Source organism: Amblyomma americanum, chromosome 8 (assembly GCF_052857255.1).
Source record: "Amblyomma americanum isolate KBUSLIRL-KWMA chromosome 8, ASM5285725v1, whole genome shotgun sequence".
NCBI lineage: Eukaryota > Metazoa > Arthropoda > Arachnida > Ixodida > Ixodidae > Amblyomma > Amblyomma americanum.
This window is the reverse complement of record NC_135504.1, coordinates 91,687,052-91,703,669: the sequence shown is the minus strand read 5'-3', so window position 1 is coordinate 91,703,669 and position 16,618 is coordinate 91,687,052. Positions and strand designations below refer to the sequence as shown.

The following is a 16,618-nucleotide window of genomic DNA, read 5'->3' as shown; positions in this document are numbered from 1 at the left end:
CTGGCTCTCACAAGCCGCACCGGTGGCAGCACCTGCCATCGCAGGGCAGTGGCGCATCGCTTAACTGCCGCACCACTGTGCTAGGAGCGTTACGAAGGCTCCCAGCGATCGATGAATGGAATGTAGACAATGACCAATTCCGCATGTTGTGCTTGGCGCATGACAGCAATAGATGCTTATGTGCCGCTAAACCCAATTCAACACTCAACACATTTCCGAATAAATGGCCTTTAACCTTACCGCTCTAGCGTAATCAAGTTAAACTAAGCACAACTAGTGCTAGCGCACCTATGTCTCATCTGGCCTGACCATGCTAAATTGTCTGATATTTTTTTTCTCATTTCAAATATCCGTGACAAGCACTATTCGAGATGAGAGTCCAGTCCCAATGTGCTTACTGCACGAAAGAGAAGAGAATTCTTCTTGGCATAGCTTTTTTCTGTTTTCGACGAGGCTGATATGCTTGGGTATCGGGACCGAGGCCTTCACCGCTGACGATGAACTCTGCAGACGACGGAGGGAAGCCTTCAGGAGTATTGGAAAACTTGAAGGTTTATTTACATATTTACAAGAGAAGCAGGGATACCAAAAGTTAGAGATGAAGTGCTACATATTTACAACAGAAGCAGGGAGACCCAAAAGTCAGAGATTAAATGCTACATACTTACAACAGAAGCAGGGAGACCCAAAAGTCAGAGATGAAGTGCCGTGAAACCAGCCAAATCGCGGCTTAAATACAGTGGATATTCCCTAGGCACCTAGCTAGGAAAACCGGTGGCTGATAAAGTGTCCAATGGGCAGACACACTCTTCATAGTCTCTTCCCTAACCCCGTGACCGCTCCGCCCCCACAAACACGTGCACAGGCGATAAGGAATCCTGGCGCCTTGAGGTCCTGGATGCTGTTTCCGAGCGGTTGAGCAGGTGCATAAGGACGTTGGCTTAGCAGGCGGTGACCCCCTCCGTGGGAAAGAGGCATCGTGGAATGTGGTTTCCGACGGGTTGATCATGTGCATAAGGTCGCTGGCTTTGTAGGCGGTGATCCTCTCCGTGTAAAATTGCGTCCTGATGCCCCCGGGCATTCCAGAGGGTAAGATGAATCAGCCGTGTCCTCCCCCGCTTTGTCTGGCCGCGCAAGTGCAAGCGAGCGAGGCGGGTCCGGTGCCTTTGTTCGGGTCTTTCTGCCGGTCCACGTGAGGGAGCAGTTCGGGAGAAACGCCGCATTCCATACTCCTGACGAAGGGATGAGAGGCCTTTCGACACAGCTCACCGTCGCCAGGAGCCGTTCCTAATCCTCTTCTCAGGACGACAGCACCTTTGGGTCAAACATAGTTCGATGGCGCCTGCCGGGCTCGTCTGTTCCCGCTGTCGGGGCCTCGGATCACAACAAGGCCTACTGCCGTCAGCCGGCCTTTCTGTAGTCAAGTGTTGCGTCCCGTTTTGCTGAAAATCTGCCGCATAATATACTGCTTCCACTTATCCCGCAAGCTTCAAACATCTTCACATTTTCTGAAGATCAGTTCCAAGCCAGAATAAACGGGTTACTTTGGGTTGAGGTCGATAAAAGAAGACCTTTCCAGACCTTTCCAGACCTACTAATGAATGGTGTGTAAAAACCAGGTTATCAGCATCATTAGCTTCATAAACCCGCCGCTAAATGTGGTCGCCTGGCGGAAGAAACATGAAATATCGTAGCGACTTTTTCAAAAGAGCCGCTAGCGGGTTGCACTTGATTCTCAACGCTATTAAAAAAACTGCCTGGTTCTCGTTAGCCTCTATTTACCACCTCGGCGAACTTGGCGTTTTCAGTGTGGTTCCTAAAAATCCTAAACACTCCATAGCCCTTCCTCAGGCTGTTATTCAAACGTATAACGTATTTCTGCAATAGAATCACCGCTTATCATTAAACGCTTCAGATCTGCCTGATAGCTTCTGCCATAACATTAGAGGAGTGCCTGGGAAAAATGTCATGGCTGTGTGATGAGGAAGGCCAGCGCGATGAAAGGTGGGTGAGCACAGAAGCACTCACCGTGGCTGCACGAACGTCGCTCAAACGCTTCTCTTCAACTCGCTTATTGAAGAGCGCTCCTTTTGGAGCGTACTCCAGGATCAGGTATACTCGAGTGTCGTCGTGGAACCAATTTAACAGTTCCAGAATATTCTGGTGCCTGCAAGGGAACCACACAGTGAACAAGTCTTAGTCCTTGACTTTTAAATGTCGAAAAGAAACGAGAAAAGACGAAGGTAGACAACAGGACGATACGCCACATTCAAATAGTTTATTACGCTAACGAAACATATACATGTATGTATAATTTTCATCATCACATGCGCAGACAGGTCACCAAAAGATCACGATCGCCAAGGTGAAGCATGTTTGCAACAGCTCCCTGGCTTTCGTGTATTTACCTTTACCTAGAATGCGTACGTAAATGCAGTACGGGACTCGCACAGGGGGATTTTGTAAACCGCTGAAGAAATGATTTACGAAGTCCCCCTGTCATGCGACCACTCCTACTTTGGACAAACTTAACGGTGCGTCAATGAGCGAGCAATGAAACTGGAGCGAAATGTGGTACAAATGAAGGAAGCTACGGATTTACCGAAGCACATTAAAAGGTGCGAGTCTTGTACTTATGGGCCATGCTACATTGAAACAAAAATGAAAAATTGGTTTTTCGAGGAAAGGAAATGGCGCAGTAACTGTCATATCTCATCGGACACCCGAACCGCGCCGTAAGGGTAGGCGCACGCATTCTCGGTAAAAGTAAATACACGAAAGCCAGGAGGCTGTTAGAAGCGTTTTCTATCAAAAAGATAGGCAACCAGTGCGTAAGGGACACTTCGATTGCATTGTACGCAGCTGAGAAGAGATTCCTGGTGTGTGCTTCATCAAGTCCATTATGATCTTTGGGCGGCCTGTCTGGGCATGTGCCGATGAAAGCTACATATGTACGTTTCGTGTAAGTAATAACGTAGTTGGAAGCGGCGCCTCGTCCTGTTGCCTACCTTCGTGTTTTGCCTTTTTTTGCACACCTTAAAAATTAAGAATGAACTAGAACAATGGTAAGATCTCTTGAGTGGTCTTAGGTTTGCACTGGAAGGTACGCATAATAGTGTTGGGAAAATATGTCTTCTAAATCTAGATTTAAATAATCCTAAACACAATTTACACTATGATCAAACTGCTAACAACTAGAGTATTTTTGAAATTCGTCAATGTTAAAAAGCATTCAAAAACAGGCACTCCGTGCCGAGCAGACATAGGAAACCACGGAACAGGAACGGTCACTTAAAAACCATTAAGCAGAGACAAGGACACGAGGTATCGAAACAAGGCCTTGTTCACGGTCTCCTTTCCTTTTTTCGCGAAAGAAAGGGTGCCAACAAAATTATTACGCTTGCCTATCTTCCTCAGGTTGGCTGTTTTCCTGAGTCATTAGTGAAAACACTACAAACCTGAAAATAGGCAGCATCATTGACGCTGATAAAAGCGACGGCACTGGTGTCTTAAAGTGAAGCTGGACCGTTTGTCGCGAATTATAAGAGGTTCACGTAATTGACTGTCTCATGCTTGTAAATAGAGCACGCCAAGGGTCGGAGCGGCCCTTTCTCCGCTGCGCCTCTTGCGAGCCTGGCCGATCGCTTACAAGCGTCGTCCTTCTCCCGAGCTTCTTCCGCGATGTTGTTCGTCCATGCGACTGACGCGAGCTTGAACCGCGCATGGAGACTGCGGGGCTGGCAGAGAAACGTCAGTGCTCCCTGGCAGTGAAGTGACCATATTCTAGCGACCAGAGGAAGCAATATTGAGCTGGTCCCAGAGGCGTGTTGCGATGCTACCAGTCATGGCATAGGTCGAGACACAAGCACCCATCCTGTGTATTGACTTCGTACGTTCACCTAAAGCAGCGAGGTGAAATGCCGCAGAGTGTGCGTCTGAGTCCCAGTCGATATTAGCCCTGCCCTTCCTTAAGTACAAAATATCCAGCTTGTTTCTATTCGTTTCAGACAAATAATAACCTCAGCTGTCGCTTACAAGCACCAGTATAGCCAATCAAAGCGCACATGAAAAATTTGCGACAGTATTCATGACGGCACAGGTTCGTCTAATGTGAGGTCTGTTTGGTATAAACCCAGTTAAGATTTCCGCGGTTTTTGCAGTTTTAAATTTCTTCTACTCTGTATTTTCAATAGCGGTTTTTCCCGGATAGGAGGGACTCTTAAGAATGCGATGTTGTTATCGACTCAAAATGTTAAAATAACACAGGTTGACCTTTAAATAACCCCACGAGGTTGAAATTTATTCGAAGCTCTCCAATACGGTACCGCTCTCTCTCTTCCTTCTGTCATTCCCTACTTCCTTACTTCTCTCATGGCGCGGTTGAGGTGTCCACCGAACTAGGAATGTTGACAGCCCTGACTGCTACATGTTGACCGGTATTCTTCGCCTTAATAGCTAATGGCCTTAAAGTACACAAGGAGCAGGATAATCATCCAAGCTAGAATGTAGCACGACTCATTGTGTTAGGAGGTACATACACTGATAGCCCATTCGTACCAATGCGGTTTGTAAACCGAGCGAACTTACCTCACCTGAGCGTGGATTTCAATCTCTCTGATCAGCTGGTGCTCCAGCTGACAACGCTGCAGCTCTGACTTTTGCAGCACCTGCACGCACAACGTTGGTGATGAAGATTAATTTATATTGTCACGTATTGGTGACGGCAGTGCAGGCAGTAGTCAGGAAACAGGAAAACTGATTCTGAAAGTACACAGTACAGGGGGCTGCACTGCGCCCTGTCACAACCCAGGTGGCGGCCCAGTGGCGGAATCGTCTCATGCATGACTCGGTGGGGATGACCTTTCCCTCTGACTGGTTCCCAGCAAGAAGGACGCCACGGCCAGCAACCGACTTCGGACAGACAACGGGGGAATAAAAGGACGGCACGTCAAGTAATTAACTGTATCCGACCGCAGAGAGCTCGCCGCAGTTGAGGCCCGCGGCGTCGCAGGGAACACGGGTGTTTTCGATTCTCGAGTTGCAGCTTGCATAACTGTTGCACCGCAGTAGGAAATAGCAGCGGACTTGCGATTTCTCCTGGCCCATTCTCATCGGTCGCCTCTGCAACGAGTGACTCCGCTTGCTACGTACTGTGCAACTTTTCCGATCTTGGAGAAATGTGCCTCATGCTGGATTGGCCACCGCCTGATGAAGGGGCGGAACCTTAGGGGATTTAAGGAGCGTGTCGAGTGAGAAAAGACACTCTGGGCCTGGGCGACATGGCTCATGCAGTCGTTCGACACATGAACTCTTAATTTTTGACTGTTTGCTCTTTTGTTCATATGTAAATAAGCTTCGTCAAACAGGCATTAAGCCCCCTTGTTCTCGTTTTCCCAAACATCAGGTTCCACCTTTCCTCAGCCCAAAGGCTCGGAAACGCTACGCAATGGAGCCCGGGTTCGAGTTAGCCGGCTCCCCAGGACAACTGGTTGTCATCGGGGGATGCCGCTACCCGATTCGTAAGAGCCCACAAGGGACTCAATCACTCGCCGGCGGCGAAAGCCACAAGCGTGCTAGGCGGTCGTCGAACAGAATGCCCGCCGCCCTCGGACGCGCTCAGTTTAAAGCTGGTAGCGAACTGTCGAGACAGGGCGTCGAAAGTTACTGCGACATTCTGGAACAATCGATAGTCAGCTCCACCTGGATGCGATCAATCGATATAAATCTGTTCGCGGCTTGGATTGCAAACAAAAAGATAAATTCGCGTGTTGGCAGCTTTCAAGAATAAAAAACAGTACGAATATTCACGCAATATGGCTCAAGGAGAGCTTTGACCAAAGTGCACAATGTCACAAGATACTGTGGGTGCACTCTGGGGTCGGAGACCTATTACACCCCCACCCCACATATGCAGACCACCAGGCCAGACGAAAGCTTTTACCCATTGGAAGCAGGTGGTTGGTACCCACGGGCACTGGGCATCGACCATCGCATCCCCCCCTTTCCTTCATACGAGGTGGAAACTCAAACTGCTTGGCGACAGCTGCTGTCGCACACACAGCCTTTATCCACAGTTTCTACACAGGGTAGTTAGAGTGCGCCTAGCTAAGCGTTTCAAATGCCTCGCATTTTTAACAACCTGCGTGAAAACATGAGTACTTAACAATATGTCAGCAACCTTCTGACTTTTTGGTTTTAAATTATAGCTCTGATTAGCAAATTTTCAACATTTGGTTGGCAATGTTATTGCAGCTCTCCGTCCGTTACGCACTGCTTCCTTAGACTTTGAGTACACAATAAATCTCTGTGTTGGCCACCATGTGAAGTATTACAGTCAAAAGGCAACAAATAGCGCAGCAATATTAAAATTTTCCATTTCAGCAGTCTAAGGTGTTCAAATACTGTCACGTAGTGGTGAAGCCAGGCAGTCGAGAAGGAAGACGACCAGGCTTGCGCCAAAGACGACTGCTTGACCGGCCGATCTCTCGACCCCAAACACAAACCGTTTGGCGACGGCGGAAGTACCAAGTGTACTCGGCGATCACGACGAAACAGAATTTTCGCTAGTCACGGGCTGCGCCCAATTTAAAGGTGACGAATGGCTTACGAGATGAAGCAATGAAATTTTATTTAGTAATACTGCAGGCCAATACTTTGGCCCAAGCAGGAGGGGCATATCACAAACAAGAAAACACAGAAAACACAGAAAAGAACAGAAAAGAAATCACCTACGACAATCTCGAACGTCTTCGAAACAGTCGCGCGCGGTTACAGCCTTGCAAACCTGGTCGCCTTTCACAATCCAGCTATCACGTCACGTGCTGGCGGCTGCGAAAATCTACAAATGACAGCTTAAATGCTAAGAAGCAATACGAAACCTGCAATGAAGTTTGCCGTGTTAGTCACAGCGCTGTAACATACCGGCTAGCGAAAGGACCATGCAAGCAACAGAACGTAGCAAGTGGTGTCCGAGTGCTTTCCTACGCCGCATATGCCTGTGCTTGAAGGCATGAGCTACCATTGTCTACGACGCTCTTATGCAGCCACATGTATCAAACGTCAGCTGACTGCGCTATGTCAAGAGCATCTAGACAAATAAGCTTATCAAATACGCGCCTCTAATCGTCTAGATTGTTGTCTCGCGCTTATCGCGGCCGAAGTGACTGACGCGCCACCTGGGCACGTTGCCCATACGGCAGTGCCTGGGTTCCGGAAAAAAACATCTGCGGATAAAACGTTCCCATTTGAGAAGTGGAAAAAATGTCCCAGTTGGATGCCATCAAACGTGACAGGTACGACAGAGAGGGCTATTTCTTCTTATTCCTTCTTTGGAGACATGCACTTTTGGGAACGTGCGCCATATTTTCTCGACAACACGTGTGCGCGGACAATGTCGAGCTGCTGAACGGTGGATTATGCATCATGCATCTGCGGATCCACCTTCTCCTGGATAATATAGGCCCAAGCTAGTCTAGATAACAGAGCTCACGAATGTATTGATCAGCCTACACTGATATATATATATATATATAGATGTACACACCGTATATTTCGCACATGGCCGCGTAGATAGGAGGTATCAAAACGAAGAACGTCGCGAATACTACACGGCCAGAAACATAGAAACGAAAACGCTTTCATTTTTGTCTTCTCCGGCCTTATTCGCGCAATTCTACCTTTAATTCAAATCAACTAGACCGCAAGAACGTTCTACTTAGGAGATACGTTCTCTAAGTTGTCCAGTATATCTTGGGGAAAAAAAGACAAAGAATAGAGGCAGAATGAAAAAGACGCCCTCAATAGAATCCATGCTATTTTAAGGAGGCTATCCGTATATGATATTTAGAGAGGAAAGGTGCAGTAATCTGTCAGCAAGCGCTTGCGCATTGAGTTCAAATGCACTTCCGCAGTCACACCCGGTATTTCACTGGTATTTTCTCACAATTCCCCGTTCCGTACGGGAAGGGGCAGAAATAGAGAGAGAGAGAGGGGGGGGGGAAGGAAGGAAGGAAGGAAGGAAGGAAGGAAGGAAGGAAGGAAGGAAGGAAGGAAGGAAGGAAGGAAGGAAGGAAGGAAGGAAGGAAGGAAGGAAGGAAGGAAGGAAGGAAGGAAGGAAGGAAGGAAGGAAGGAAGGAAGGAAGGCGGAGCCGGTGAAGGCGGCGAAGAGAATGCACGTGGCGACACTCGGGTGAAAGAGTTGCGTGCGGACAGAGGTATTCCTGAGAGGAGGCTCTCGCTCACCTTTGGTGGCATGATTCGATGGAGCCGCAATTAACCCTTACAAAAATTTCTGCCGTCTATAGGCAATGCAAATCACATAAACAGTCTATAGTTAATCTATAGATTTGTGGCCATACAATTTTGAGCACATTTTGTCTACAGGCTCTGAAAGTACAAAAGGAAATATTGCCGCGAATATTTGCAGTGTTTGTTCGTTTTTCAAATCTGCCGCCACACCACTTTATCGCTTTGTTTGCGACGCAAGACGCGACAAGATTTATCTCGATTGATCGCAGCCAGGCAGAGCTGATTCTACGTTGTTCCGGAATGTTCAAGTAATTTTGCACGCTTTATTTCGAAAGTTCACTATCAGCTTTAAATTGAGCACGGCCGACAGCGGCGGCCGTTCTGTTCGACGACCACCGAGCACGCTTGTCGCTTCGCCGCCGCCGAGTTATTCAGCCCATTTTGGGTGCAAGTCAGCCCAATAAACAGTTTTCTTTTAGAAGACCATTTTGTCCGTCTTAATCGCTGCTTCGACTACCGTCACCACTACGTGACATCTGCTGGAGGTGCTGGGTAGCCTTCCATGTTCCGGACGCCCCCTTCAAGTCGTGCAGCCAGCCCTCAGCGCTTCGCACCAGAGGACGAGCCAGCAGCTCAGCGAGCCAGCCGACATCTCCAGGGAGAGGAGCCTGAGTTTGGGAAACTGCCGGAGCGCACCAGACAGCGAAAATACGCTGCTACGAGCACCGCAACCACGCCGAAGTTGTCGACACCAATCATACTGCAGCATCCGCAGGTGCCGCCAACTTTCAGTGGATCCCTAGGCGAAGACCCTGAAGAATGGTTGGACCAATTTTAGCGCGTGGCGTCATTCAACAAATGGGATGATGCGGCAAAAATTGGACACGTGTTTTTCTCATTGGATGGCTCCGCACGCACGTGGTACGAAAACTACGAGTCGTTCCTTACGACATGGGAGCTATTCAAGAGAGAACTATTGAAGGTATTCACCGGTGTCGTGAGGAAAGAAAGAGCCGAACGACTCCTCGAGTCTACGATCCAGCTTCCGAATGAGCCCGTCCGCGGTTACGTCGAGGAGATGAAACGGCTATTTCGCCGCGCTCACCCCGAGATGACCGAGGAAAGGAAAGTTCAGTTTTTAATGCGCGGCGTAAAAGAACAACTCTTTGGCAGCCTCGTCCGCCAGCCGCCAAAAACAGTCGAGAAATTCATGCAAGAAGCCTGCACGATTGAGAAGACCCTCGACGTCGGAGCTCGGCAGTACAATCGCCCTTCCTCTGCCTGTGCAATCCGTTCGGACACGGCGGCCACCACCAGCGACAGCTTGCGGGAAGTTATCCGCGAAACCGTCCGAGAGGAGCTACGCCGATTACTGCCATCCTCCCCACAGCCACAAGCACCGACTCTGATGGATGTGGTACGGGAAGAAGTGCACCAGGCACTTGGCACCCCGACGGCCACAGAACCCCAGGCCATGACCTACGCCGCTGCAGTAAGTACTGCTCAGCCCCAGCGACAACCCCCACGTCCTTCCCGAGATGAGCCAATCGTTCCACAACGCCGCCTCCCAGCCCCCGCCTGCCCGGCCTATGACCGACGCTCAAGCCCCAGGAAATGCGACGCCTGGAGGACTTCCGACCACTGGTCGTTGTGCTTCCATTGCGGTGAGGCCGGCCATATTCTACGTCACTGCCCGTACCGACGAGGATTTGCCATTAACGCCCCACGACCATGCTTCGGGCAACGTCCGCAGGAAATCGACGATTACCTGCGTCGAGAGGAGTACACGCCGAACCGCTTTTCGCGCTCACCATCGCTGTCAACCTCGCGCTTTGCATTGCCACGTCGCAGCTATATACGCAGCCGCGGTACGAGGAAGGTCTCCCAGCCCCCGTAGGGGAAACTAAAAGTAGCAACCTCTGGAGGTGAGGTTGCTCACGAGCGAAACGCCGAAGATCCTCCGCCGATCACGCCTCATGAAGACGCTGCACCCGCGACGCCGCATCAAGAACCGACACTCGCTGCACCGACGCACACAATGAAAACCCAGACCACGACGCAAACTGCCTTCAAAACGACGACACCACCCAGAAAAGCTTCGACCACACGCCACTCCCGCGACTAACATACGCGACGAAGCCGTGACCCGACACCGAGAGCGACATGCAATGCAAGAGCCAGGACCTCCGACTTTGAAGTGACTATCGACGGCCGGAAAGTTACCGCTCTATTTGACACAGGAGCCGATTACACGGTTATGAATGGAACATTCGCTACGCAGCAGAGAAAAGTCACAACGGCTTGAGAAAAGTCACAACAACCCACAAATTCGCAACGCAGGGGGCCACCTCATTACGCCATCTGGACGATGCACAGCGCGATTGACTGTCAAAGGACATACCTATCCTGCGACCTTTGTTGTGGACCGCAATGCTCCCGCGAAGTGATCTTGGGTATGAATTTCCTTAATGAGCATCAGGCGATCATCTACCTGCGATCCAAGCCGATCACGCTTTCGACGGACGAAGCCATCGCTTCGATGAAAACTGGGGAAAATCACGTTGCCCTGAGTGTCCTGGAGGAAGAAGTGAGCGTCCCACCCCGATCAAGCGTTATACTGACCGTAGGCGCCACGTAAGCCATTAACGCTGAAGACGTCATCGAGGGGAACATGCAGTTACTTCCATACCGAGGAATCAGCATCGCAAGAGGCATCGCACATTTCCTCAATGGCCAGGCCGAAGTACTTCTGACTAACTTCAGCGAAGAATACCGACATATTAACAGAGGAACGATGACTGCTTTCTTCGACGAAATATCCTACGTACGAGACTCCTTCGCCCTCTCCGACACCTCCGCAGAATATTCGCCTGACCAAGAGAACTCGCCCACTTTCAACATCAACCCAGTCCTGCACTGGAACAGACGAGACCAGATCTGCAATCTGCTTCAAAGCTACAGTGGGTGTTTTTCGACATCGCCGAAGGTGCGACAGACGCCAATTGCCAAGCATCGCATTATAACGGACCAACACGTCCGACCTCTCCGTCAAAGCCCCTACCGTGTGTAGCCGCGAGAACGGCAAGCCATCCGAGGCCAAGTCGAAGAAATGCTTCGCGACGACGTCATCCAGCCTTCAAACAGCCATGGGAGACACCGGTTGTTCTAATGAGAAAGAAAGACGGCGCACTTCGATTCTGTGTGGATTACCGCCGCTTGAACAACATAACAAAGAAGGACGTCTAACCCCTCCCCCGCATCGACGACACACTGGACCGCCTCTGCAACGCCAAATATTTCTCATCGATGGACCTCAAGAGCGGCTACTGGCAATTTGAGGTCGACGAAAGAGATCGCGAGAAGACAGCATTCATCACTCCGGATGGGCTGTTTGAGTTCAGGGTGATGCCAATTGGTATCTGTTCCGCACCAGCGACGTTTCAACGAGTAATGGATACAGTGCTGGCAGGCCTGAAGTGTCAAATTTGTCTGGGATATTTAGATGACGTCGTTGTCTTCGCTTCGAACATTGAACAGCACCTCAAATGACATCTAACAGTACTAGACGCAATCAAGTCGTCTGGCCTAACCTTGAAAGCAGAGAAATGCCACTTTGCCTACGAAGAGCTGCTGTTTCTGGGCCACATCGTTAGCAAGGAGGGAGTACGACCAGACACGCGGAAAACAGCTGCTATTGAAGTTTCCACCGCCGGCAGATAAGAAAGCAGTGCGCAGATTTCTCGGACTGTGCGCATATTACCGACGATTTGTGAAAAACTTCGCGCATCGCCGAGCCCCTGACCCAACTGATGAAGGCAGACGTGCCGTTTAAATAGGAAGCGCCGCAAGCAGAAGCCTTCAAGGAACTTCAGCGTCGTTTACAGTCCCCACCGATCCTCGCGCATTTTGATGAAAACGCCGATACTGAAGTTCTTACCGACGCAAGCAACGTGGGCCTAGGTGCCGTCCTCGTTCAAAAAAGTGACGGGCTGGAGAAGGTCATCGCATACGCTAGCCGCTCCCTTTCCAAGGCCGAGGCTAACTATTCTACAACTGAGAAGGACTGCCTTGCCATTATCTAGGCTACGTCAAAATTCCGCCCCTACCTCTATGACGACCGTTCAAGGTGGCCAGCGACCACCACGCGCGGTGCTGGCTTGCCATTTTGAAGGACCCCTCTGGCCGACTCGCTCGATGGAGTCTGCGTCTCCAGGAGTTTGACGTCACCGTCGTTTACAAGTCCGGACGCAAGCACTCTGACGCCGATTGCCTCTCACGAGCCCCTGTAGATACACCGCCGCCGGACGACGATGAGGACGCCTTCCTGGGACCCATCAGCCCCAGCTCTTTTGCCCAGCAGCAACGCTCCGACCCAGACCTAAAACGCCTCATCAAGTACCTGGAAGGCAAGGTTTCTTCACCCCCCCCCCCACCTCATTCAAGCGAGGACTGTCTGCAATCTGTGTGCAGAATGAGGTCCTCGTGAAGAACTTTGCAGCGAGAAAAGCAGCCTACCTCCTTGTTGTACCTGCTTGTCTCCGCGAAGCAGTGCTACAGGCTTCACACGACGAGCCGACAACTGGACATCTCGTGTTTACTCGCATGCTCCGCCGCATTCATGACAGGTATTACTGGCCCCGACTGTCTGCCGATGTCGCACACTATGTGAAATCCTGCCGAGATTGTCAGCGACGAAAGACCTCTCCCACACGACCAGCAGGATTTCTGAACCCCATTGAACCTCCCTCAAAGCCCTTTCAGCAGATCGGCATGGACTTGCTTGGCCCTTTTCCAACGTCAACATCTGGAAATAAGTAGATCATCATAGCGACCGACTACCTGACCCTCTACGCCAAGGCGAAAGCCCTACCGAACGGAAAAGCAGCAGAAGTCGCCAAATTTTTCGTGGAATGCATTCATCTTCGACACGGCGCCCCCGATGTGCTCATCAACTAACGCAAGCCATCCTGCGTAAAAGCCAAACCAGCCACCGGAGGACAACTGCATACCTTCCGCAGACCAACGCACTGACCGAGCGCCTGAACAAAACCATCGCCGATATGCTCGACATGTATGTCGATGCCGAACACAAAACCTGGGACGTCATCCTGCCTTACGTCGTCTTCGCCTACAACACCGCAGTGCAGGAGACCACCTAGATGACGCCTTTAAGGCTCGTCCATGCCAGGGAGGCCACGACCACGCTAGACGCCATACTGCCCAACGTTACAGAAAAAGAGAACGTCGACGTTGCCGACTACCTTCAACGCGCAGAACAAGCTCGAAGGCTTGCCCGATTACGGATCAAAGATCAGCAGCGGTCCGACGCCAGACGCTACAACCTACGAAGACGCAATGCGGAATACAAGCCAGGAGACCAAGTCTGGGTGTGGACGCCGATTCGCCGCCGTGGATTGAGTGAAAAGCTTTTGCGCCACTATTTCGGCCCGTACAAGGTTCCTCGACGGCTAGGTGAACTGGATTATGAAGTCATCCCTGACGCAATGACTGCATCCCAGCGACGCCGCGTACGACCAGAAGTTCTCCATGTAGTCCGTCTGAAGGCGTATTATGCGCGCTAAAGGCCGCTGCATTTCCATGCTCTATTTTCAGAAGACCAGTTTTTTTTTCTCTTACTAGTCGCATTATTTGTTTTAATGCATCGGGTCGATGCTTCTTTGAGAGGGGAGTAATGCCGCGAATATTTGCAATGTTTGTTCGTTTTTCAAATCTGCCGCCTCACCACTTTATCGCTTTGTTCGCGGCGCAAGACGCGACCTGATTTATCTCGATTGATCGCAGCCAGGCAAAGCCGATTCTACGTTCTTTCGGAATGTTCTAGTAACTTTGCACGCTTTATCTCGAAAGTTCGCTATCAGCTTTAAATTGAGAACGGCCGCCAGCGGCGGCCATTCTGTTCGACGACCGCCGAGCACGCTTGTCGCTTCGCTGCCGCCGAGTGATTCAGTCCATTTTGGGTGCAAGTGAGCCCAATAAACAGTTTTCTTTTACAAAACCATTTTGTCCATCTTCATCGCTGCTTTGACTGCCGTCACCACTACGTGACAATATCTATAGGAAGGGAATTAAAAAGAGCATAAACAGTCTATAGACCATTTTTGTTAATGTTAGCAGCGGTGCGCCTTCTCCTGCGTACTTCCGATCGCTTCAGTGATGCTAAAAACTGTCAGTGGCTACAGGACACACCAGTCGCGTTGCGGGAAGACAATGGATGCAACCGAGGCTCATGCTCGGAGCACTGCACGTATGCAGCGAAGGATCCAGTAGAGGACAAACGCACTCTGGAAGCTGCCCGCACACGCGCTGTGCAGCAAGGGGCCCCTGTGCGTGTCCAAACAATTCTTCAGGCAAAAAGCGACTCGTAAAGTTTCCCATAACATGACAACAATCGTCGTGCCGTCAAGCATGATGTCACTGCGTTAATCATTTCATGAAGCAGCAAGGGCGTATCACTGAACTTGCTGCGATGGGTCAGTGGCTTTGGCTGTCGGCTACTGCTCCCAAGGTCGCGGGATCGAATCGTGGCAGCGACGGCCTCATTGCGATGAAGGCCACATGCAAAAATGCGCGTGTGCCCTCCACTATGGCCTCCATCACTGTCCAAACTGTGCCGCTTCAGGTCGTTAAACCCACCATTTGCAGCCCGAAAGACGCGGGTTCGATCCCGGCCGTGGCGGTCGCACTTAAAGGGAGCGAAATTCTAGAGGTCCGTTTACTGTGCGATGTTAGTGCACGTTAAAGAACCCCATCCGGTCGAAGTTTCCGGAGCCCTTCACTACGGCGTCCATCATAGCCTGAGTAGCCTGGGACGTTAAACTCCCATAAACAAAACCATTTTTTTAATATCAGTGGTCGTACATGCGGTTAAGCGCTTGTAATTTATTTTGCCTGTTACCTAACTACGACGTCATCGAAGGGCTTGTGCCAATAACCAGCGCAACTCTGGTACCAGTCTTCCTCACCTGCGACAACCACCTCTCCCCTGCGGAGTAGGGCGGAGCGGTTGAGAGGTGCTTCGGCGTCGCAGCTCACACCCACGTGACGAAGGCATGACAGCTAGGAGCTGGCTGTCCTGCTGCTCGAGGCCCCCTCCATTGCCGTCGGCATCGAGCAATGCCTGAGCCTGACGGGAGACCGGAGCTGTCGCCTGCAGTACGACACAGAATAGCAGTCAGCCGCGGTAATGACACTACATACAAGAGTATTCCCTGAAATGCCACAGCCGGGGTTCTCTGTTTACACCATACAGGCAAACTTACTACAGGCCCCACTGTTACAGGGCAATTAAGAACACGCTCTATAACTTTGAATATTTTACTGTCTTTCCTCTCCCACGTGGTGTCGCATCTACTCCTCTCATAGTGGCGGCTCCAACTCCGAGTGGTCTCCGCAAGAAAGACTGTCCGTTGGTTTTCCTATTCTATGGTTACAGCGCGATGGGCAGCACAGAGAGTAAAGGACACAACACAACATACGGAGCTGCGTTGTGTCCTTTATACTCTGCATCCCGACTGTCGTGGTGTAACCACGGAATAGAGAATGCTACGCTCAAAAATGGCAGCCAGCGGCGAAGGCAGAACAGTCAAAATCACTAAACGACAGGCTCTACTTTGACTGTTATAATGACTGCCTGAGTCAACGCAAGTGATATCACAGACAGTCTTGGAGAGGCGGAAAAGCCCGAATTACCTCCCTATTTGGGCACCAGAAGGCGGTACCTTTGCTAAGCGCTACACTTCCTCTCGCTTTCTTAGCCTTTTATCTCTTCGCCAAAACGATGTAGATGCTGAAGAAAAACGTATAACTACCGGCTGCCAGTCACAGCTTAGCGGACATTCTAATGTAGTCGGCAAGAAGTAAAATGTTACCCGCATGCCTATTGTATTTTTTGGTACGGCCACCTGTTAGCCCAATCACAGGGAGATGTTGCAAGTCGACTAAAGAGACGGCAATGCAGAGCACTCAACAGTGCAAGGCGCATGTTGGCGACGATGCTTATCAGGGTGCAGGAAATTCGAAAAAAAATACCAAAAATTGTTTTACTATTGAGTGTGCTGAGGAACAGATATCAGCCGAGAAATAATATGGTTCACGTAACTCAGCCTCGACTGCCCCAGATGCACCCGTACCTAGATTACTTGAGATCGGGTAGGCCATCGGCCACGATAAGCCAAACGTATCACCTTCTATAGAACCCAGATGTATGGAAATTCAAAACAATCGCGAAATAGATTGATACACCCATAATTCGATATATAAAAAATTATTTTTTTTAATTAGTACTTACTGCAGACCCGTGCCAGGGTCTAAGCAGGACAGGCATGTATTGATAACCCTAGTTCAAAAATAT

General features: G+C 50.3%; 2 protein-coding genes across 3 annotated transcripts in view; both read right to left on the bottom strand.

Moving 5' to 3' along the window:
• LOC144102606 (membrane metallo-endopeptidase-like 1) overlaps window positions 1-16,618 on the bottom strand; it is a 518,782-nt gene that overhangs the window by 256,702 nt on the left and 245,462 nt on the right. The window lies entirely within an intron of this gene.
• LOC144100537 (uncharacterized) overlaps window positions 1-16,618 on the bottom strand; it is a 60,241-nt gene that overhangs the window by 29,564 nt on the left and 14,059 nt on the right. For both annotated transcript variants that reach the window (XR_013307713.1, XM_077633459.1), the window contains exons 4-5: window positions 15,231-15,415; window positions 2,029-2,167 (exon numbers count right to left, since the gene is read on the bottom strand). Coding sequence is in view for 1 of the 2 variants with exons in the window: in XM_077633459.1 (XP_077489585.1) it covers window positions 2,029-2,167; window positions 15,231-15,415 (324 nt within the window). In the remaining variant the exon portion in view is untranslated. The remainder of the gene's footprint in view (window positions 1-2,028; window positions 2,168-15,230; window positions 15,416-16,618) is intronic.